The sequence below is a fragment of the Lithobates pipiens genome, unplaced genomic scaffold (assembly GCF_037356315.1).
Source record: "Lithobates pipiens isolate NorthernLeopardFrog02 unplaced genomic scaffold, aLitPip1_a1.2 Scaffold_8, whole genome shotgun sequence".
Classification (NCBI taxonomy): domain Eukaryota; kingdom Metazoa; phylum Chordata; class Amphibia; order Anura; family Ranidae; genus Lithobates; species Lithobates pipiens.
The window spans coordinates 114,142,255-114,166,160 of record NW_027507903.1 but is presented as its reverse complement, the minus strand read 5'-3'; the positions used below and the strand labels follow the sequence as shown (position 1 = coordinate 114,166,160).

General features: G+C 42.4%; 1 protein-coding gene across 1 annotated transcript in view; it reads right to left on the bottom strand.

Moving 5' to 3' along the window:
- Positions 1-28: 28 nt before the first annotated feature.
- The window catches only part of CCDC33 (coiled-coil domain containing 33), a 214,027-nt gene continuing 190,149 nt past the window's right edge, over positions 29-23,906 (bottom strand). The window contains exons 20-23 of the mRNA XM_077472696.1: positions 12,689-12,810; positions 5,920-6,009; positions 5,709-5,825; positions 29-482 (exon numbers count right to left, since the gene is read on the bottom strand). Coding sequence (XP_077328822.1) covers positions 429-482; positions 5,709-5,825; positions 5,920-6,009; positions 12,689-12,810 — 383 coding nt within the window. The 3' untranslated portion in view covers positions 29-428. The remainder of the gene's footprint in view (positions 483-5,708; positions 5,826-5,919; positions 6,010-12,688; positions 12,811-23,906) is intronic.

The window sequence follows — 23,906 nt, the reverse complement described above, 5'->3', positions numbered from 1 at the left end:
TCAAAAAATTAAGAATTTACCTTAGTAATAGTGTCAAAAAATGTTTAATATTTTATTTGTGCATGTGGACAAGTCATTCGTGTTCTGTATAAAACAACAAAGAAAGATGGTTCCTATTGCTTTATAATGAAACAATTTATTTTATTATTTTACTACTTTCAGCATTAATAAAAAATAAAAAAAAAGGTTAAAACATAAATAATTTCTTTCATTCAATACACTTCCCGGCATCCTGCATCTTAGGGTTTGCTCTGTGTTTTCCTGGGTGGTTTCAGAATAATTTTGTGACCATTTATAGTCTCTCTCACCAGGAATGGGAGCTTCTAATGGATTCCAGGAAAATACTTTATCACCTTGATAACGGTATCTCTCCATTGCTTTGTAACAGTTTAAAAAACATGTACTGTTCTTTTGTAGTTCTGTAAAAGTCAAATTAAAGGATCAAGCTTGACATGTCTCTTCGTGGGAGGGTCTTGGTCTTTCTGCAAAGGCAAGATGAAAAAGGGTAAGTAGATAGTAATTAGAGCAAATTCACCTATTGAAATAAAAATGTGTGTGTGTGTGTGTGTGTGTGTGAAGCTCACAAAATATTTAAAGAGAACCTGTCAGGTGATGAAAAGGACAGTACAGTACTAAACTATTTAAAAAATGCTCTACTAAAAATTGTGTAAAACCCCACAATCACAAATGCAGTCCACTACACAAGTCAAATATTTAAACAGCATAAAAATCCTTTAACGAAGATTTAAGGGATTTATCATAAGACACTTTTGGATGTCACTAAAAACTTTTCGAACGGATTACATTTAGGGCTAGGTTTAGACTGTCTACCTCCCCTCCCTAAACCCCAATCTCCTTAGGTTTCCTTCACATGGGCATTTACCTGCATATATCAGATTAAATCTGCAAGAAACAGTGGATCGTTGCATCTGGAATGACAGCGACTGCAATAAAAGGTGCATGCACATAGCTGTGGTTACTCAGCCTGTATCTAACTGCATCCAGGCTTGAACACCCGTCTCTAACCAAAGGTAACTGCTTGCTGCGTGGCTGCAGTACACGCAAACAGTGATGGCTGCTGTCATCCTGTCATTACTACTTTGTTCAGGTTTAGTGTCTTTGCTGATTCTTGTTGCTGAAATCCGATGTATGTGGGTAAATGACTGTGAAGGAGGCCTTAGGTTGCCATGCATGTAACACTAAGTTGGCACAGATTTGATAATTTTACATGACCGTTTGTTTAAAAGCAATCAATGGACACACACAAAAAAGGAAAAAGGTTAGTTTGGCTAGTTTCAGATTGATTTTCTATCAGAACTGGTTGCCATTTTCACTCAAATTCATTGATAAAGCCTCCCAATCTGTTCAGTTTCCAAAAAGATACAGTTCTTTTTTTAAAATGATTGTTGTATCAAACAATTGTACTATTAAATCAAAACCAAAAAAATCTAACGGAACAGCCAACAAGACCAAGTTGTTGTATTAGGATATTAGCATAAAAAGCATAGAGTGCTACCCACAAAAATGTATTCAATACATAAAATTCCCATATAGGTCATATAAATCCTACAGTGCAAATCCATGAAATGTGCATGATTAATACGTCTACATTAAATAAAATATATCAGATATAGCCATTTGGAAGTCTATACACCATTTAGTGTTTGAAAAATGAGTTCCAGAAAAGTGAAAAATGTGCCAGCTGTCTTCATATCCAATGTGGTAAAGTGCCTGTGCTTCATACCCTTAAAATGGTTCTTAAGGTAGAAAGGTTTTTTTACCCTAATGCATTCTATGCATTAAGGTTACATTTTTTTTTGCATGCAGCTTCCCCCCAGCCCCCCCCCCCCCCCCCCATACTTATACCCGCCTGAGTCTGATCTCGATCCTAGATGTGCTTGGGAGCAGAGGCTCTCCTGGCTCTCTCCCTCCTTAATGGCTCAGAGACAGCGGGAGGAGCCATTGGCTCCTGCTGCTGTCAATCACGGCCAGTAAGGAAGTAGAAGGGGGTGGGGCCAAGCTCGAGCAAGCACGAGTGCCCCCTTAGCAAGCCAGCGGTAAACACGAAAAGAGAAGGATCAGAGCTGCTCTGTGCAAAACCATTGCACAGAGCAGATAAGTATAACATGTTTGTTTGTAAAGGTTTACATTTTATTTAAAAACAATCACTTTAACAATACACCCAGTGGTTCAACTCATTTAACAGATTTATTCGACTGCTTATTTAAAAAACAGTCAAACAGCCCATGGTAGAAATACTCATGCACAGGAAATTACCTGGCTCTTAAAATCTTCCCAGACACTCCAATTCAGAAAAGAAGGTCCATTCAGGAAAGTTAAAGAAAAGAGAGGAGGCTCACAGCGTAAAACTCTCCCCGTTGCCTTTTTACCTCATGGTGTCAGGAAAATTTGTCAGAAGTGACTCATGCACATAGCAGAGGAATGAGGCATCAGACAGAAATGACACTTTGTGCTCTGGATTGAGACAAGTACACACTATAAAAGGACATGCTTTGTTCTTATTTCATGTCTGAGCTTTACAACTACTTTAATCCTTGTGAGTGTATAATTCGATATATTCTTATGATTGTATTATTATATCTATGGCCAGCATTAGCAACTTACTAACAAAGTCGGTAGCCATGCTAGAATGTGGTGGAAAGGCTGAAAGTGACATTTTGCTCACTGTGTAATGCCGCATACACACAATCGGAATTCTCATCGGGAAAAGCTCTGATGGTTTTCCCAACGGAATTCCACTCAAGCTGTCTTACCTACGGTCACACCAAATTCCGATCGTTCAGAACGCGGACGTACAACACATACGATGGGACTAGAAAAAGGAAGTTCAATAGCCAGTAGCCAATAGCTTCCGCCTCCTAGTTGAATCTGAGCATGCGTGATTTTTGGCGCGTCGGAATTGCATACACACGATCGTAATTTCTGATAGAAAGTTTTTCCATCTGAAAACTTGAGAACATGCTATCAATTTTTGGCTGGCGGAAATTCGGACAGCTAAATTCTGATGGAGCATACACGCGGTCGCATTTTCTGATGAAAAGCTCTCATCTGTCTTTTTCTGGCCAGAATTCCAATCGTGTGTACACAGCATAACAGTTCAGCATGATTTGTGAACTGTTGCGGCTGTTTCTGCAAGATTTTATGGATTAAGGGCTTTAGAACGGGCAGTTTAAGGTGATTAGGTATACACTTGACATCTGATTGATCTACAAGGAGACAGAACAGATGATCTTCAAAGTATTGCAGTCTCCTGAAAACTAGGGGATACTTGTTAAAGGCTTTTTTTTTCTTATCAACTGGCCTTTATACAAAGAATGCTGTCAGCATTTGTCAAGATGGTTGGTTTAACTTGTATGAAGGTGGGTATCATAGGAGTGACAGAAGCATGGCACAGGAAAGCTGCTAACTCTCTAGAGAGAAAGTTGATATTATCACTGTGAGAGTTGAAAGAACTAGTGAGATATAGAAGAGACAGAAGAAAAGTAGTGGACAAGTTTGCTACAAATCATTGAGCTTTATTTGATTTCGGGTGCTTTGGTGGTACACTACCTATGTTTGCAGACTTAAGCCTTGTACACACAATGAGAATATCGGATGAACAATCATCCATTTTTTTGCATGCTAGTCTCATATCAAAAATAAAGAGGTTACTAAACTTACGAAAATTCTCATACGACAGAATACAACTTCAGAAGAGATGTAATGTGTTGTAATGTATTGTAATGCATTCTTTAGTTTTGGAGCATGCATGGTCTTGCGCTTCTGTTTTTTTTTCAGACGAAAACTGTACCGATTAAACGAAAATCATACGAGAAAAATGTTTGTATTTTTCCCTTTGGATAATTAAGGATGAACTCTCAGTATCGGCTATCGAAAACTGTGTATTAACGATCAGATTATCGTACTATTGCTTCGAAAGCGGTATTTTTTGTCTGATTTTCTGATCTAGGCATTAGGGGTTTGTTTTAACCACTTGCAGAACAGCCGCTGCAGTTTCACTGTGGCAGGTTGGCTTGGCTGGGGAAATCGACGTTACCTTATGGCTAATAGGGGCGTGTGCGTGTGGCTAATAGGGGCGTGTGCGTGTTAGCCATTGTGGCTAATAGGGGCGTGTGCGTGTGCCTGCGGCTTTTCGGTGGAGTAAATGCGAGTGCCCGGCGGGCGCGATGACTGCACCTGTGATTGCTTGTGACAGAGTGAGAACCAGGGAAGAAGAGACTGATTGCTGTTCATACAAAGTACGAACAGCGATCTGTCACCACCTTGGTCAGTCCCATCCCTTCAGTTAGAACACACTGAGGGAACACAGTTAACCCCTTGATTGCCCCCTAGTGTTAACCCCTTCACTGCCAGTGACATTATTTACAGTAATCAGTGCATTTTTATAGCAATGATCGCTGTATAATTGTCAGTAGTCCCAAAAATGTGTCAAAAGTGTCCGATGTGTCTGCCATAATGTCGCAGTCCCGATATAAATCGCAGATCGCCGACATTACCAGGAAAAAATAAATAATAATAAAAATGCCATAAATCTATCCCCTATTTTGTAGATGCTATAACTTTTGTGCAAGCCAATCAATATACGCTTATTGTGATTTTTTTTTACCAAAAATATGTAGAAGAATACATATCGGCCTAAACTGAGGAAAAAATGTTTTTTTTTTTCTTTAAAGTGGGATATTTATTATAGCAAAAAGTAAAAGATATTGTGTTTTTTTCAAAATTGTGGCTCTTTTTTTGTTTATAGAGAAAAAAAAAAAAAAAACTCAGAGGTGATCAAAAGTTTTGGCACGGGGTTCCCCTTAATATCCATACCAGACCTGAAGGGCCTGGTATGGAATTGAGGGGGACTCCGACGCATTTATTCTTCAATTTTGGTTCGGGGTTCCCCTAAGGGGAAATCCCCATGCCGTTTTTATCAATTAACTGTTATGTGTATTGCGGACCGACAATTCATTGTAGCCGCGAGTAGTTTTAAATGACTTTTTTCCTTTAGAAATGTCATTTTGCTGTCAGACTGTTCTAAACACGGGAAACTTGCGCCCCTTTGCAGGCATACTATAGACACCCCCCAGGTACGAAATTGAAAGGAATATTACACTTTATTGTTTCACTTTAACAATTATTAAAATCACTGCTCCCGAAAAAAACTTTTTTTTGCATTGATACATGTCTCCTGGGGCAGGACCCAGGTCCCCAAACACTTTTTATGACAATACCATGCATATCCCATAGTCTTTAAAAGGGTGTTCAGCGGCTTTCGAATTTGCCGCGAACACACAAAATTGTTCGATGTTCGGCGAACTGGCGAACAGCCAATGTTCGAGTCGAACGTGAGTTTGACTCGAACTCAAAGCTTATCCCTAGCCCTGTGTGGGAAATGTGCTGAGCATTATGAACAGGCAGGTAAATTCTATTTTAATGCAGAAGAAGCCTTGCATGTTCCTTATGAAATAAAAAAAACCTGCCTGTTCACATTTTTTTTTTAACTTTTAACGTTTAGCCTTTTGTTCCGCTTTAACTATTCAATGTGTGTGGATTATATTTAGACAATAAGTATATTGTTTGGTGTCACTTTAAAGAATGTCTATTCTCGAAATCTAGGACTAGACACTGTCTTTCAGAAAAGAATCTGTCATTCAGCACAGAAGAGAAATGTAATAATAATATATAATAATATTTCTTACAGTAGGAAAGTGGTGCAAGATAGTGGCCTGGGTCCGGCTGAATCCCATCTGCTGCTCTGAAATCTGTGTAAGGTGTTGCTGTTTATCACGGCCCCATCGTCGGGCTGAATCCTCCAGCTGACAGTAGAAGTGATAATGTTAGAATACAAAACTATAACAACAGAATCAGGTATATTAGTTCACTGATGATTTGTATAATATGGGAGCTTACCTCTCTCTCTAGGCTCTGTACTCTTGCTTGTGACTTTTCCAATTTGCTTAGAAGAGAAAACTTCTCACTGTCGGTTAATTGTTCAGGAATCTGGAAAAAAAATTATTTGATTTTCTAATCATGTATCATAAAATAAGTGCAAAATTATACTTACTGAATTAATGAAACATTTTGAAGTTGAGCAGATAAACCATAAGACTGATTATATTAGGATAGACAGTAAAACCTTGGTTTGAGAGCGTCTTGCAAGACGAGCAACATTTTTAAACAAATTTTGACTTGATATATAAGTGATGTCTTGATATACAAGTAAAGTGATGTCATAACTGAGTATAAAAGAGAAGAGAGGCGCCTGTAAGTGTAGCAATATGGTTACATTTAATGAAGGTACAACATATAGCAACATATTGCTACACTTGGAGGCACCTGTATTCTCTTTTATACTCTGTAGCTCCTGCTGGATTTTGCTTCTAATCCCCTTGTGGAGGCTTCCATTTGTGGATGGACATTTTATCGTTATGTAGCACTGACCCCCGAAGGAGCTTCTGGATTTTATTGAGCTTACCGTTACCTCACCTGCTCGCTTCTCCGTCTCAGGGGTCCCGTTGTAAAGTGAATTAATAAATGTTGGTTCCTACACTTAGTCCCTTTTCCAAGATTTATTTGAGATAAATAAAAGTTTTGCAATAGAGGGATAGAGGGTTAAGGGGAGTTCCGAGCCCTGGTAATTGCGGGTAAGGCCGCGTACACACGGGCGGACTGTTCGCCCAACCTTGTCCGCTGAACAGTGTTTGGGCGGACAGTCCGCTCGTGTGTGGGCTTTCAGCGGACAGTTTCAGCGGACAGTTTGACGGACAAAGTCTTTCGGAAATTCCGAAAAACTGTCCGCTGAAACTGTGTTTGAGCGAACAGTCCGCCCGTGTGTAGGCTACTTTCGAAATGAGCAAACTGTTCCCGCTCGGAGGGAAGACTGCTCATTTCGAGCGCGTGTGAAGGTAGGCGGGGCCCGCGACGGAGACGTCGCGGGCTCCGCCGCCTAGAATGGGCTTAAAGGGGAACCCCAACGCCGAAAAAAATCGGCGTGGGGGTTCCCCCAAAGTCCACAACAGACCCTTGTCCGAGCACGCTACCCGGCCGGCCAGGAAAGGGGGGCGAGCGAGCGCGCCCCCCCTCCTGAGCCGTACCAGGCCGCGTGCCCTCAACATGGGGGGTGCCTTGGGGAAGGGGGGGCCGCGCGGCCCCCCCACCCCAAAGCACCTTGTCCCCATGTTGATGAGGACAAGGGCCTCTTCCCGACAACCCTGGCCGTTGGTTGTCGGGGTCTGCGGGCGGGGGGCTTATCGGAATCCGGGAGCCCCCTTTAAGAAGGGGGCCCCCGGATACCGGCCCCCCACCCTATGTGAATGAGTATGGGGTACAATGTACCCCTACCCATTCACCTGTGAAATAAAGTACAAAAAAAAACACAACACAGAGAAAAAATATTTTATTGCACAGCTCCGGGGGTCTTCTCGCCGGACTCCTCCGCTATCTTCGTGTAGCTCTTTTACTAGCGGAGGAGCCCGGCTTTCTTCCTCCCCGCCGCCGGCCTCTTCTCCCGACTTCGGGGGTCTTGTCCCCCTCTTCGGTTCTTCTGCCGGGCCACCGCGCCTTCTTATAGCTCTTTTACAGGCGGTGGCCCGGTCTTCTGTCGCCGCTGCCTTCCGTTCTTCTGTCGCCGCCTTCGGTTCTTCTGCCGGGCCACCGCGCCTTCTTGTAGCTCTTTTACAGGCGGTGGCCCGGTCTTCTGTCGCCGCTGTCGCTGTCGCCGTCGCCGCCTTCCGTTCTTCTTCTTCTTCTTGTTCTTCTTCTTCTTCCCCAGGAGATGTTGACACGTCGCTCTCTCCGGCCGGAATGCCAGAGCCGCGCTGTTCGGTCACTTATATAGTGACAATGGGGCGGTGTCACATGGTATATGTCACATGGGTTGGTCACAAGGTGACCCCGCCCCCTTACGATGTCATAGTCCCCATGTGACATCAACCCATGTGACCAACCCATGTGACATATACCATGTGACACCGCCCCATTGTCACTATATAAGTGACCGAACAGCGCGGCTCTGGCATTCCGGCCGGAGAGAGCGACGTGTCAACATCTCCTGGGGAAGAAGAAGAACAACAAGAAGAAGAAGAAGAACGGAAGGCGGCGACGGCGACAGCGACAGCGGCGACAGAAGACCGGGCCACCGCCTGTAAAAGAGCTACAAGAAGGCGCGGTGGCCCGGCAGAAGAACCGAAGGCGGCGACAGAAGAACGTAAGGCAGCGGCGACAGAAGACCGGGCCACCGCCTGTAAAAGAGCTATAAGAAGGCGCGGTGGCCCGGCAGAAGAACCGAAGAGGGGGACAAGACCCCCGAAGTCGGGAGAAGAGGCCGGCGGCGGGGAGGAAGAAAGCCGGGCTCCTCCGCTAGTAAAAGAGCTACACGAAGATAGCGGAGGAGTCCGGCGAGAAGACCCCCGGAGCTGTGCAATAAAATATTTTTTCTCTGTGTTGTGTTTTTTTTTGTACTTTATTTCACAGGTGAATGGGTAGGGGTACATTGTACCCCATACTCATTCACATAGGGTGGGGGGCCGGTATCCGGGGGCCCCCTTCTTAAAGGGGGCTCCCGGATTCCGATAAGCCCCCCGCCCGCAGACCCCGACAACCAACGGCCAGGGTTGTCGGGAAGAGGCCCTTGTCCTCATCAACATGGGGACAAGGTGCTTTGGGGTGGGGGGGCCGCGCGGCCCCCCCTTCCCCAAGGCACCCCCCCATGTTGAGGGCACGCGGCCTGGTACGGCTCAGGAGGGGGGGCGCGCTCGCTCGCCCCCCTTTCCTGGCCGGCCGGGTAGCGTGCTCGGACAAGGGTCTGTTGTGGACTTTGGGGGGACCCCACGCCGATTTTTTTCGGCGTTGGGGTTCCCCTTTAAGTCCATTCCAGGCGGCGGAGCCCGCGACGTCTCCTTCGCGGGCCCCGCCTACCTGTACACGCGCTCGAAATGGGCGGATTTGCCTCCGCCTTACGTGGGCGAGTCCGTTCATTTCAAAAGTTGAGCGAACTGTTTGTCAAACAGTTCGCTGAAACAGTCCGCTCAAAAAGTGCCGTGTGTGGCCATGTCCGTCCATGCTAATTTTGAGCGGACTGTTTGCCGAAACTGTTTGACAAACAAAGTTGGGCGAACAGTCCGCCCGTGTGTACGCGGCCTTAGAGGTATTTCCATGATCCAGAGGACAAACAGCTTCCACAGACTGGATCTAGCAATCACCAGATAGGCCTCTCTCACTGACCTAGCAGTGAGATGCTCCAACAGTCTCTGCCACAGATTTGTAAATTTAAATGAACTTCTTGACAAATTAAAGAGTTGTCACACAGTACCAGTTTCCTTCAGCCGACCCGGCGATACTGTATGGTTAGAGACACGGGTTGCGTCCTCCAACTGAGTCTCCAGGCTCTTCTGGAGATACCAGCCTTGTCCTCTCCTGAAAAAGTACTCCCCTCGATCCTCCAGTCGCTTGGCTTCTCCCTGCAGGCAAGACAGCACAGGACCACCCCTGGGTTGGTAGGCCCCAAGACTTTTGGGCATACCCTTTCAGTTGCAAAGCCTTGGGCCAACCGGCCCCAAGACACAAGAACAGGCAGCACACACCTCAGGCCAGGAGGGCCATGAGGTCAGGATAGCGAGCTCCGGAAAAGAAAAAACCTCAAAATGGCCTCAGTATCTTAAATACCCCCACCTAGAATGCAGAGTGGGTGAAGCACTCCCACTGGGCTATTTCTCAGTAAAAGGGGTATTCAATGCATTCAGCCTGTTGCATTTCCAAGCGACACAAGTGGAAACTAGCACAACCCAGCAGAACTGGTATGGAAACCAGAAATTTGAAATAATTAGCCTGAGCCAAACTGCAGCTTCAGACAACTTAAATTTACAAAAACAATAGCGTCTGCTCATTAGGAGCAGGGTGCTACAGTTACACAACCTATCACATTGCTGTAATCTTTTTATATGGACTATAAACTGAAGGACTTATGAATAAATGGTTGTGGAACGAAACATTTTAGTTTCCATTATTTCTTATGGGAAAATTTGCTTTGATATAAGTGCTATGGATTACAAGCTTGCTTATGGAACGAGTTATGCTCGCAGTCCAAGGTTTTACTGTATAACTAAAGACATTTTTGGATAGACTGGAGAGCGATTAGAACACCTGGCAGGTTTTTTATTGCTGTCTGTGTTCCCATTAGGGAGATTCACCCTCTCTAATTGTCGTGTTTACCATTATCACTGAGAATGAAAGTGAAAGAAAATCTTGAATTATGGGTTTTCACCAGGACATCAATAGAAGGGAAATCTTCCAATGGGGACACCTGATTTAGTGACACCAGAGATTCCCTCATTTTGGAGGGATTTTCTCTCAATTCCTGTTTTGGCTATGGGACAGGAAGCCAATTGTGTACTTTAAATATGTAGAATTAAAGACAACTGTTTAACTGATGGGAACCCAGGTCTAGTTAAACTGCTTGGCACAAGGACATTCTGCAGTCAGGGCCAACAGTAACTCATGACTTACATTTAGGGATGCACGCAGATGTTTTTGGATACTAATCGGAACCCCCTTGAGCTGTATCCACCAGGAAACTGTCACCGTTGACCGCCAATCATTGTAGGCCAAGGTATACGTGAGGCTGCGGATAAATACTTCTGCTTATTTGCTCCCTGGTGGGATAGCTCAAGTGGGTTAGGACAAAAATATGAAAACACCTGAGCTCATCCCTGCTACCAATGAGACATCACCGTTTTTCTTCATTAGATTTCAGAACACTGAAACTTGACTGGTTGCTATTGGCTATCACACTCTGTAAACCAACCACTGCACTTTGTACTACTTACTAAAAGTTCTTCAGCCCTTTTTAGGTGCATAAGACGTTGCACGGTACCGGATGCACAGCAATGTCGTTGGAGCATATAAAATGCTTTACAGCGTGCCCTTTATAATAACACTAATAGATTCATATACTGTATATATAAATCACAGTTAGTTTTTTTTTTTTTTTTTTGAGTTCTTATTTGAGTATTATGTGTCTATTATTGGTTTTAAAAAGGTGGCTTTCATATCAGCATGTCATACTGCATCCTACAGACTCGAAGGCAACGTTCACACATTTGCATTTTACCCTGTAGCTCAGAGAATGCTAAACTCATGTGTCATCAAAGGTGATGTTATAGATCAGGAGTACCCAACCAGTGGCCAGCGGAGCCCTCTGATGTGGCCCGCGGAGCCCTCTGATGTGACCCGCAACCTCCTTCTGTAGGGTGGCAGATTGGCAAGCCCATATCTTGGATTGCAGACCCGCCATCCCAGAGCATCTGTGTTGTTAATGAAGCCGGCAAAGCAAGCAGCTGTGGAGCAGAGCTGTTTAAGCTGATGCTTCCTGTATAGTGCTGTCTCTTGCCACAGGCAGAGTGATACCAAATGCACTCTGCCAGGGACCGCAACAGCAGGGGATACCTGAATGGAAGACTGTTATTAAAAGTCAGTTTATTACTAAAATTTAAGTGTATATATGGGCATATCTGCGCAGTGGTTACTGGGCTGCTTTCATACTGACCCGCAGGTGCAATGCACCTTCAGGTTACCTGCACTGAGACATAGACTTCTGTTATTACCTGCGGGTTTGGTGAGCTTTCAGAAAGTGCACCACACCTGCAGGATATAATAGAAGTCTATGGCAAACTGTAGCTAACCCACAGGAAAGACACAGGTGCACTGCGCTGCATTAGGGCCGGTTCCCACTGCTGCGAGGTGGAAGCGCATCACAAGCCACCCGGCGGCAGTTCACACTGCCCTATGCGAATTGCTGGGAGTGTCAGTTAAAACTTAATGACACCCCCAAATCAGTTTGCATATTGCAGTGCAATCTGCAAACGGGACTGGAATCGGATCGCATGGTGTGAACACCTATGTGATTCGATTCTGCTACGGACCAAAAAAAGGGTCCTGTACGAGTTTGGTCCAAATGCAATGCAAATTCAGCCATACTATCTGTATGTTTGAAATCGCATCGAACAGAGATTCCATGTGATTTGCACTGCAGTGCGGTGCAAATCACATCCGATCTTGGACATCGCAGCAGTGGGAACCCTGCCTAAGTGTGAAAGGCCCCTTTCGCACAATCGGTCCAACTCAATCGGACCCTCCATTCACCTCTATGAAACGGCAGATGTAAACAGATTTGTGTCCTTTTACACCTGCCTACCTCCAATCTGATTCACAAACAAAAAATCCCCTTCCGTCAGGGCAGATCGGAGGACCCATAGAGTAGAGTAGGCTGTGTCTGTGTCCGTTCTGTACAGACCTGTCATCCACCTACTCTGCTCATTGTGGCCTGCAACCGGTTACCAAGTTGCTTAAGTGGCCCTCGCTCTTCAAAAGGTTGGGCACCCCTGTTATAGAGGGAGCTTGTTCACATCTTGTTTAAAATATCTCAATTTGTTTTATTCGCCCCACTTTTAGGCACTTTGAGGAACATAGAAGTCAATAGTAATGCTTGAAGACGCATTCATGATGTGTTTTGCATGCGATTTGAGCCGCCTGGTTACAAACTAAAATAGTTGGTTATTGGCCAACATGAAAAACGCAAGATGCATAAAAACACGCATCAATGCATGTGCAAAATGCGTATCAAACACATTATAAAACGCAAGGAAACACGAAGATGCAAATCTAACCCAATTATCCTACTCACCGGTAGGATCTGAGTGAAGACTGTTGTCGGCTGTCGAGCTTTATCCAGTTCTTCCCTTAAACGCGCATTCTCAGCTAGCAATGCAGAATAAACTTCTCCCTGCAGAGCATCAACTCGAACCCCTAAAAACAAGTTAACAATTAACACAATAGTGTTTAATACCGTTTCATCAGTCAGGTTAACAGTCATCTTTTATCTTTATGATTCACTCGTCACCACAGATCTTGTTGTATTCTAATTTAAAGTGTTTCTATAGCCCAAATGTTTTTTTCACGTTTTATTTGGTATGGAAAAGGGATAGAAGCCATCAGGTTTTTGTTATAGTCGGGTGTCCCCATGTGGACAACAAAAAATAAACTGACAGTGGTTTACATTTTTCCAGACTCTGTCCGCAAGACAGAACTATTCATACACTTTAACAGTGCTGCCTTGTTTAATACTGTATTTGTTTGCACACAATTTTTTCCCCAGGTTTTTCCTTACTTAGTATGTATCATAACCTTGTTCACTTTTTTATATCATAGTCTCTCCCATCACCACCTCCATTAACCCTATTATCCTGGTGTATCCCTGCTGTATATTTGTGTTTTTTTCCATCCTTTTGATTTCTTGGTTAGCTAATACAAGGTGTTCTGGGTGTCCGTTGAATTCAACTGAAAAAACATATTTTTTAAACCAATATTCTGGATGACCAGGTTACAGGTATTAATATTTACAGACCTGTGTCTGCATTGTTATTACAGCACTAAGAACAGTAGTTTATTAACCAACAATATCCAATGAATCTGATACATCATAAGCCCATAGACATCATAGATGTTAAAGTCAAAGGTAATGGGCAACATACTGATATCTAATGCCACCTTTAAAAGGAATGTGAAATAGTTTCATATATACTGTATATGGTCTTTCTTTTTATTATAGTCATGACTAAAAAAAGAAACAAACCTTTATATTTTGTTAGCTAGGTTAATATAAATTGCATTGGTATATTTAGAATTCTTTACATATAGTCAAGTGCATATAACTCTAGTCTTCTTTTCACATATTTAGCTATAATTCCTTTCCAACTTTGCTTAAAAAGCCTGTTTATTGTACTCAACTCAAGCTGGATATTGTACACACAAGTGAATGACTCATTGCAATGGCTCATCCCCTATTAGGTGACTCTTTACTGGATTTTAATCAGAGAGAAGGAGACAAAAGGCAGGCTGATAAAGATAATAAACTTTAACTTTCTATAACATAAGTCTTGTACACACTAGTAGTTTTTTGGGTTCAACCTAGCAGGACTGAACAAAAAAAAAACCTGACAGACAGCTCAGGAGTAGCTACTATACTAACACTGTGGTGTTAGTACAGCGATCTCCTCTGCTGTGCTATGGGGAGGGGGGGGGGGGACACCAGAACACTCCGGTCAGCGTTTTCAGCCACTGGCACAGAGTGCTGATGGGGATCCGATCAGTGGATTCTTTTTGGTCATGCCCCTTTGACAGAAGGCCAGCTTCTGTCGGACCACCTGCAGTACACACGGGCCGAATGACGGCTGATCTCTATTGAACTGGCCAATGTCATCCCACATTCGGCCCATGTGTACTAGGCTTTAAAGTGCTCTGGGAGTCCAGTTTACTAGATTAGTAGGGAGACCAGTATACAAAGATTGTATGCATATAGCAAAAAGGAGATATAAAAAATAAAAACTGTTAAATTAAAATTGACCCAAACCAAACCAACAATTCATATTATTTGTATTTTTACAAATTAGGGAGCACTATGGTACAGTTTTGACCTAACAATATTCCCTAAGATGTTTCTCTCACGGGTTGCCTGTCTAAATTATTTTAAGCCGTAACAATCCATAAACTGTCCTTTACAAGTGTTATTGCTCTTATGCTATACAATGTATTTCAGATGATATTATAAGATTATTGGTAAGCCACCTAGGGTATGGCTGCAGGATTGATCAGTGTGGGACTGGCTGAAACATGCCAGAAGAGCTGAAACAAGGGAAGAGAATTCCTTCAGATGTCAGGCATGAATTCACAATGATGTATTCAATGTTTCCACGCTAAACATGCTCCCTAATGTGCTCACTTGCAGCTGTCACTCTCAGTGTTCTCTTTCATTTGTATTGTGCCTTATTACAAAGCTATTTCTCCAACTACACATTTACCCTCAAGTTTAAGATTAATGTCCCCTTTCATCTGCTTATGGCAAGCTATACATCTTACACCAGTTCTAGCTGAGTAGCAAAGCTTTATCCATAGTATAACAAAACTGTCAAACAAGTCATCACTGTCACAAATACAGAGAATTAAAAAGTCTACTTCACTGCATTTTAAAACGCCATGCAGTCTGACAAGCTGCTATGGGGCGCATAAAAAAAGATGCCTCAGGAAGACCGCAAGCGGTGCCTGAAGGCAAACGGACTTGAACCTGGGCCAACGAAATCAGGGGATCATGCAATGACTGCGCCAACCTTTTATTTACTAGCTGTAAGATCAAATGACTTTTGAAATTTGTCATCACCCTCCTTTTTCAGTTTTTTCTGCTGCTTGTATGTCTAAAAAGATAAGGGTTGAATGTCAGCACCTTAAAGGCTAAAATATATAGTACATTTTTTTGGGGATAAGAGGTTCCAATATAACATGTAATTTATCCTTAGGTCTCTTTTAGAATGGCTGTCAGGGGTGGTAAAGATGGGCTTCAGCATTTTTAACTCGGTATGTACAGTTAAAAATGGCATGCTTGCCAAACTCACCCACTGTGTTCAATAGGAGCCACACTGCAACCACGTGCAATGCACATGATTCTGGCATGGTAGTGCAGTCTTTTAGGGTTAAATCAGGTAGTGGGTTTCCTTTTGCATATTTGGTTGTCCTGCCCTGTTCCACAACCTTGTTGGAAGGAAGTCCATGCTATCATTACCAGGATAACCACTTATGCCTTAGACTACACTCAAGCTCCGTTCCTCCATCACCATTCCTCTCTTTCTAAAAAGGCATACTTCAAATCCCTTGCAATCCATCTTGTTAATGCAGCTAGAATGTGCATACCGGCAAGGCGGGGCTCTATGGGCCCCCAATGCTCTCTAACTGGTTTAAATGTATTCAAAGGGTTGCAGAAATTGAATCACTTATCCATATGGCACCACGATACCCCCTCTATTTTTACTGTTGGCTCCATTACCAAACAACAACCGATTTCACCCGATTTTTGACAAACCCCTAGTAACATATTTCTCAGGCTGTCCCCTACCTTCTGTGTCCATTTCCTTCACTCGAGAGAGGTGGGGGCACTTCAGGTGAACCCTTCTTTATATGACGAGTCTTCTCTCCCCATCTCACACTTGCTCCCACCTTTTTTATCTCTCTACCTTTCTCCTATCCATGTAGGCCCGATCCCCTGCATCAATAGACTATGGGCACACAGACACACTTGGTGCTCACTGATCTGTTTCATGACACCTTGAATTAGGAACATGGGTCTGAGGCTCAGAGTTTGGCTCTATCTGCCTATCTTGTTGTGCTCCTTACGATGGTCATCGAGTTTCTCCAGGGCCATCATGTTTTCTATAAATTCTGGTTTCTTTATTTTTTGCCAAGTCACATTCTCTGTCATTTACATTGCCTGTACATAACACCGCACTGTTATGTGTATATGTGGGGATGGTTGCCCCATTTACTGTATTCTTGTAGTCTTGTCTCTACTTTCAAATTGAGTTCCATTTTGTTTATTGCACTGTACTTATTTTGAAAACCCTAATTTTTTTTTTTTACTTTAATCTTTATTAAATTTTCAGACTATACAAAACACCTTTTTCAAATAAAATTGCCAACAGTTCATTACATATTCCTTCCAACCAGGAGTCTGGGTTTTAAAGTGCCAGGAAGAAGGGGGCAATAAGTATACATCCATACAACGAGTATAATTTAATAAGAAGAACAGAAAAAAAGGAAAATGAAAACATTATCTAGACAGTACTATAACCCCCTTTACCCCTCCTTGACTCTTTTTACTCTTCCAACATTTTTCCTATTAATATACCCCCCTCCCTCCTTCCCTCCCTTTATATCTTTACAACCCCCCCTCCCCCTCTCAAGTGTATATATTTGTGCTTTTAACCTTCAATGTAACATACTTGTGTTGTAATGTGTTGTAGTAATTCTAATACCTTTATTAGCCTCTACCCTACCCGCACCCAGTTCCCATCCCCCCCCCCCCCTTCTCTACTCCCTTTTCCTAATGTGTTTTAGACTGGGGTATGCATCTCTACTAACCAATCTCGCCAGTTTCTGTTAAACTCTTTTAGGTTATTTCGTTTTGCATATACCGCTCTCTCCTTACATAGATATTCGTTTACAGCGCTCACCCAATCCTCTATTGTAGGAGCTAGATTTGATTGCCATCTTCTAGCAATCATTCTTCTAGCTTGAAATAGGCATCTTAGAATTACGATAGTTACTCCCTTTCTCTCTGCTTTCTCGTCTCTATATCCCAGGATACACACTATGGGGTTTGATTCTATTACCGTCCTAAAGACTCTGCTTAGTGTTTCTACCACTCCTTCCCAATATCTAAATAATTTAGGACATTTCCAGAGCATATGTATTAAATTTCCTGTCCCCCCACACCTAGGACAGCAATCGTCTGCTCTCTTACCAAATCTAAATAATCTCTGGGGGGTATAATAAGCTCTATTAATTACCATCAAGTGAGATATCTTATGGGGGGGAGAGACTGAGACTTTTGGACATGCCTCTAGAATATTTTTCCACTGCGCTCGTGTTATATTACCTATGTCTTGCTCCCATTTCCCTTTCTCAACCCTCCCTTTCTTCTCACAATTAATCTGTGCACCCAACTGGGCATAAAATTTAGATATTAATCCTTTAGTGGGTCCTACTTGTGCTACTAGATGTAACAGGGACAGTTCTTCCCATGTTGATACTACGTTTCCAAGCTGGGTCTTTAAAGCGTGCCTTACTTGTATATAAGCATAAAACGACTTTTGTGGTAACTTAAATTCTTTTTGTAATTGCTCAAAAGATTTAAAACCCCTACCTCCATATAGCTGACTCAACCTTACAATACCACATTTTTCCCATTCTACAATTTTTCCAACCCGCCATATTTCTTGTAGCTTCTTATTATTCCAAAGGGGTGTAAACTTTGTTATTTTACTGTATCCCATTTTTTTTTTAACTATATCCCATAGTTTTATCATCATTTTTACTGTGGGGCATCTATACTGGAATGAATCCGCTTCCAGGGTCTCAATCAACGTTCTATGCGGGGAGCCTATTAATACTAATATCCCGTTTGGGGTTCCACCATTCACCTCTTCTATTCCCCCTAACTGTTGTAATTGGGATGACCAAAAGTAGCACTCCGGGTGGGGGACTGCGAAACCACCTTCCTCTCCCGGTAGCTGGAGCATCCGCAACCTCAATCTAGCCTGTCCTCCCTTCCATATTAATTCCCTAAACAGCATCTCGATCTTATTAAACCAACATCTATTAATCCATATTGGGGAATTATGCAATATGTATAAAAGTTGGGGCATCCATATCATTTTTATCAGGTTGCATCTACCGGCCACCGAGAGAGGCATTCTCTTCCATATAGCAATTTTTTGTTTAAACTTAACCACTAATGGGACTAGATTATAATTTATATACTGGTTAGGATCCCTTGTCAGGGTTACTCCCAGATATTTCAGCTTATCTACTGTTGCCATTTGGGGGATTCCCAGGGCTGTTTGTTGACCAGTTGGGTCTAACGGAAGACATTCCGACTTTTCCCAATTAATCTCCAGTCCTGTGAAGCCTCCAAACCCTTGCACCAATCCTATTGCCTTTGGCAGTGAGTGCCTCATATCCCCCAGAAATAACAGGATATCATCTGCATAGAGAGAGATTTTTTCCTCCCCCGTTTTTCTCAAAAATCCAACTATTTCCCGGTTTGCTCTGATTGCACATGCCAAAGGCTCTATAGCCAACACAAAGAGCAGGGGCGACAATGGGCACCCCTGCCTCGTCCCTCTCCCCAGCTCTATTTTATCAGAGAACTCGTTATTAATTTTTAATCTAGCGCTAGGTTTATCGTATAGCATCCTAATCCATCCTATAAAAAAAGGACCCAGGCCAAATTTCTCCAAGACTTTCCATATATATCCCCATTCTACACTATCGAATGCTTTCATTACGTCCAATGCCACAACTGCCCCCGGGGTATCATTATCCGTTGGGATCTGAAGATTCAAGAACGCTCTTCTAATATTTATACTAGTTGACCTATTGGCAATGAACCCTGTTTGGTCCGTATGGACTAATCTTGCTATAACTCGATTAAGCCTAATCGCTAGAACCTTGGCCAGTATCTTTGTATCAGTGCACAAGAGAGAGATTGGTCTATATGCTGCTACATCTAGTGAGTCCTTTCCTTCTTTGTACAGCAAAATTATAACTGCCTCCATCATTGATGGTGGCAGTTTACCCTCCCCATATGCTCCTCTTAACATCTCCAGAAGCTCAGGAAGCAGTATCTCGCCATAGTTTTTATAAACTTCAATCGGTAGCCCATCTGGCCCAGGCGATTTCTGATTTGGCATACTCGCAACTGCTTCCTGAAGTTCCTTCAGAGTTATAGGGGCTTCCAGTTCTTCTCTTTCTTCTTGTGTCAGACATGGTACCTCTAGGTGGCCTAAAAATGTTTCCATCTGCTCATCCATCCCCACTTTTTGTGCAGTATAAAGTTTTTTATAATATCCTCCAAATACTTGACATATATTCCCAGTTTCCGTTATAACTTCTCCCTCAGTTGTCCTAATCGCCGGGATTGAAGAGGGGCCCATGTTGTTCTTCACCAGTTGTGCTAACATTTTTCCCATACTTTCCCCTTCAGCAAAGGAGACTTGCCGATGTAACTGATGTTGTATCTCCACTTTCTTCAGGGTTATTAACCTAAATTCTTCTTGTTTGTCTAACCAGATTTTTTTCTTACCCTGGATGGGGTCACTAATAAAATCTCTTTCAGCCTCCAGCACTTCTCTACCTATTCTTACCTCCTGCTCCTTGGATTTTCTATTTATTTTTGCTATTGATTGGATCAGCAGACCCCTCAGGTAAGCTTTCAGAGTATCCCATAGGATCCCTGACCTTACTGTACCCCGATTATTTTTTAGAAATTCTTTTAGCTCCCACTGGATTCTCTCAGGGCGTTCTTCCGTCTCTTTTTTTATTAGTTCCAACCAAAGCGGATTCAATTTCCACGCCCTCTGTACCCTTCGTTCTCTCATTTTCAATGCTACTATCACTGGAGAATGATCTGAAATCCCCCTGGGCTGGTATTCAATCTTTTCCACCATTTGTAGGGCAAGGTCATTCCCCAGTATCATATCAATCCTGGATAGTGTAGAATGCGCTACCGAGTGACAACTATACTGCCGGACTCCTGGATTCCCGGTTCTCCATAAGTCCAGCAGTCCTACCTCTTCCAGGTACTGACCCATTCTCCCCTGCCCAACCGATTCCACCAGTTTTTTTTCTGGGAATCTATCAACTTTAATATCTAAAACCGTATTGAAATCCCCTACTATTACTATAGGAACACCATCTATCCCAACTAGGAAGTCCTGTAATTTAAAAAGCACTTCCATTTTGAATGGTGGGGGAATATAAATATTTGCCAGCATACATTCTCTATTTTCAATTAAACAGTGTAAGAAAATGTATCTACCCTTTTCATCCAGGCTAACCCGCTTACATACAAAATTCACCCCTGTTCTTACCAGGACACTCACCCCTCTACTATATGTCGAGTAAACAGAATGGTATTGAGATTGGTATTTTCTACTCTGCAACCGGTATATTGTATCTCTATTTAAATGAGTCTCCTGCAGACATAACAACCCTGCTCCACATCCCTCCAACCTTGAAAGCACCGCTTTTTGTTTCACCTGCGTCCCCAGGCCCCTCACATTCCAGGAGCCTACCTTAATTTTTCCATCCTGCATTAACACCAATAGATGAAAAAGGGAAGTGAAACAGGATGGAGAGAGGATACAATGAACAGTCTTATGAAAACACTGCTAGGATCCATTCCCACCCTTTTAATTAAATTATACCAACCTCCCCTATTATTAAACCACAGTATAACAATAAATTTCCCAAACATCATCATTATTTCATATATTATGTGTCTCTTAACGTGAGTTATACTATATAATTGTTTATTACCATTTTTCCCCGTGAAACCAACAGATTTTTCTTGTTTTTTACCACCCCATATTTTACCACCCCTAACTTTGTATCCTTTCTTTATTTGGATTATCTCCTGAACTTCTTCTAGTGCAAACATATATTTTTTTCCCACCCTCAACCTCCCCCCTTTTCTTCCCTCCCCTCCCATTCTACCCCCTCCCCCACCTTCCCAGGTGTTACCCAAGGGGCTATTAGTGACCATATACCACTCTCTTCACAACCTATTCACCACCCACACCTGTTACCCTCGCTGTGTGTTGCCTCCCTCCCACCCCCCCCCCTTTCACACAAAAAAAAAAAAAAAAAAAAAAAAATAAAAAAAAAAAAAAAAAATAAAAAAAAGAACCATGCATACTATACCCCCCCAACTCTTCCTATCTTCCCAGCACCCTCCTAGCCACGGTCCCCAGGGGCTAAAATTTTTCTTTATTTTCCTCTATCCATTTTTCCACTTCCATTGGGGAGCAGAAAACCTGAGTATGTCCTAGAGCATTAATCCGTAACTTTGCCGGATAAAGAAGAGCATATGACACACTAAGCTTCTGTAGCTTGCGTTTCACCTGAAAGAACTCTGCCCTTTTTCTCTGGAGTTCTGGGGAAAAATCAGAGTATAATGAAATTCTAACACCCCTATACAATACATTCCCCATTTCCCTTGCTTTCCGTAATAACACCACTTTATCTTTATAATTGAGTAATTTCATCAGTAATGGCCTAGGGCGCCCCCCCTCAGGTGGGGCTCTAAAGGGTACCCTATGTGCCCTCTCTATAGAAAATGTTGTCGAAAAAGCCTCCCTTCCGAACAGATCAACCAAAAGATGCTCCATAAATTCAGCAGGGTTTACACCCTCGCTTTTTTCAGGAAGTCCCACTATTCGCACATTGTCCCTCCGGAGCCTGTTTTCCATTTCTTCCATTCTTGTACTATAACTACTAAACTGCTCCTTCAAGCCTTCTACTTCTTTAATTAAGAAGGTTGTATCATCTTCTAGTCTACTAGTCCTCGTCTCGAGTTCGGTCGTTCTTTCCACCACTTTCTGTAGGTCTTGCCTTACCACTAGTAGATCCTCCTTCACTCCCTTCATTTGTTTACAAAGTTCTTTCAGAGAGATGTTACATGCATTTACGGCCAATAGCACGTCCTTTATAGTTGGCTCTTTTTCTATCAAGGGGGAGTCGCCTGTTATAGTTTCTGTATGCTGTTCCCCTGCATCCGCATTTTTATTTACTGAGGATTTTGCCCCTACTCCAGCCTGCGTATTAATATTAATGTTTGACTGTCCCATACTTTTCCTTTCGGTCATTACACCTTGCTGCACCTTTGACTGTCCTTTTTTTGCAGGAGTCTGAGAAGACTGTGCAGGGTTATGAGCATATTGTTCTAATTTGGCTGCTGTGGCCCTTCTTTATATGACGAGTCTTCTCTCCCCATCTCACACTTGCTCCCACCTTTTTTATCTCTCTACCTTTCTCCTATCCATGTAGGCCCGATCCCCTGCATCAATAGACTATGGGCACACAGACACACTTGGTGCTCACTGATCTGTTTCATGACACCTTGAATTAGGAACATGGGTCTGAGGCTCAGAGTTTGGCTCTATCTGCCTATCTTGTTGTGCTCCTTACGATGGTCATCGAGTTTCTCCAGGGCCATCATGTTTTCTATAAATTCTGGTTTCTTTATTTTTTGCCAAGTCACATTCTCTGTCATTTACATTGCCTGTACATAACACCGCACTGTTATGTGTATATGTGGGGATGGTTGCCCCATTTACTGTATTCTTGTAGTCTTGTCTCTACTTTCAAATTGAGTTCCATTTTGTTTATTGCACTGTACTTATTTTGAAAACCCTAATTAATTCTTTATGAATCTAAATCAGGCAATGGGGAGATGATATAGCCTCACCGCCTGTTAAATGCCACTCTCCAGAGGGCACGACACTCTATATCCATTTGATGAAAGAGCCCCTAATGTGCATATAGAAATAAAAACAGCTATATTCTAAAAAAAAGTTGTAATATTTGATATGTGCATATCAATCAGTTTTGACCCCATGATCTAGTAACATTCCCAAGGGAGTGGACTGATTGATGCTGACAAAAGGAAAAAATGTTTTTATATATAGATAAATATATATATATATATATATATATATATAAATATATATATATATATATATATAAATATATATAAATATATATATATATATATATATATATATATATATATATATATATACACACAATAAAACCTTGGTTTGAGTGTAACTTGGTTTGAGAGTGTTTTGCAAGACAAGCAATATTTTTAAATAAATTTTGACTTGATATGAAAGTAATGTCTTGATATACAAGTAGCATCATGTCACAACTGAGTATAAAAGAGAAGACAGGCCCCTCGAAGTGTAGCATTATGGTTACATTTAATGAAGGTACAACGTTTAAAAACTCACATGGTTGATGATTAAAACAGGCGCATCTAAGTATGCAGGCATCCGGGGGAAAGCTGTTTACATAGACCATCCTCCTCACCACCATTCCACACTGCGCTCCATGGGCGGTTCAAACCTCGCTTTCGGATTGCTCTACAGCAGGGTAGTTTTCATGGTCTTGATTGCAGACTGACAGCGATGAAAGTCAGCGGTGTGGGAGATGGTCTACGTGTACAGTTTTACCCCAGATCCCTGCATATTTAGATGTGCCTCTTTTAATCACCATGTGAGTTGCTAAATGTTTTATCTTCATTAAATGGAACCATATTTCTACACTTAGAGGCGCCTCTTTTCTCTTATATACAATGTAGCGCCTGCTGGATTTTGCTTCTAATCCACTTGTGGACGGACATTTTATGGTTACAGAGCCAATCACATTGCTATAATCTTTTTATATGGATTATAAACTGAAGGATTTATGAATAAATGGTTGTGGAACAAATCATTTGAGTTTCCATTATTTCT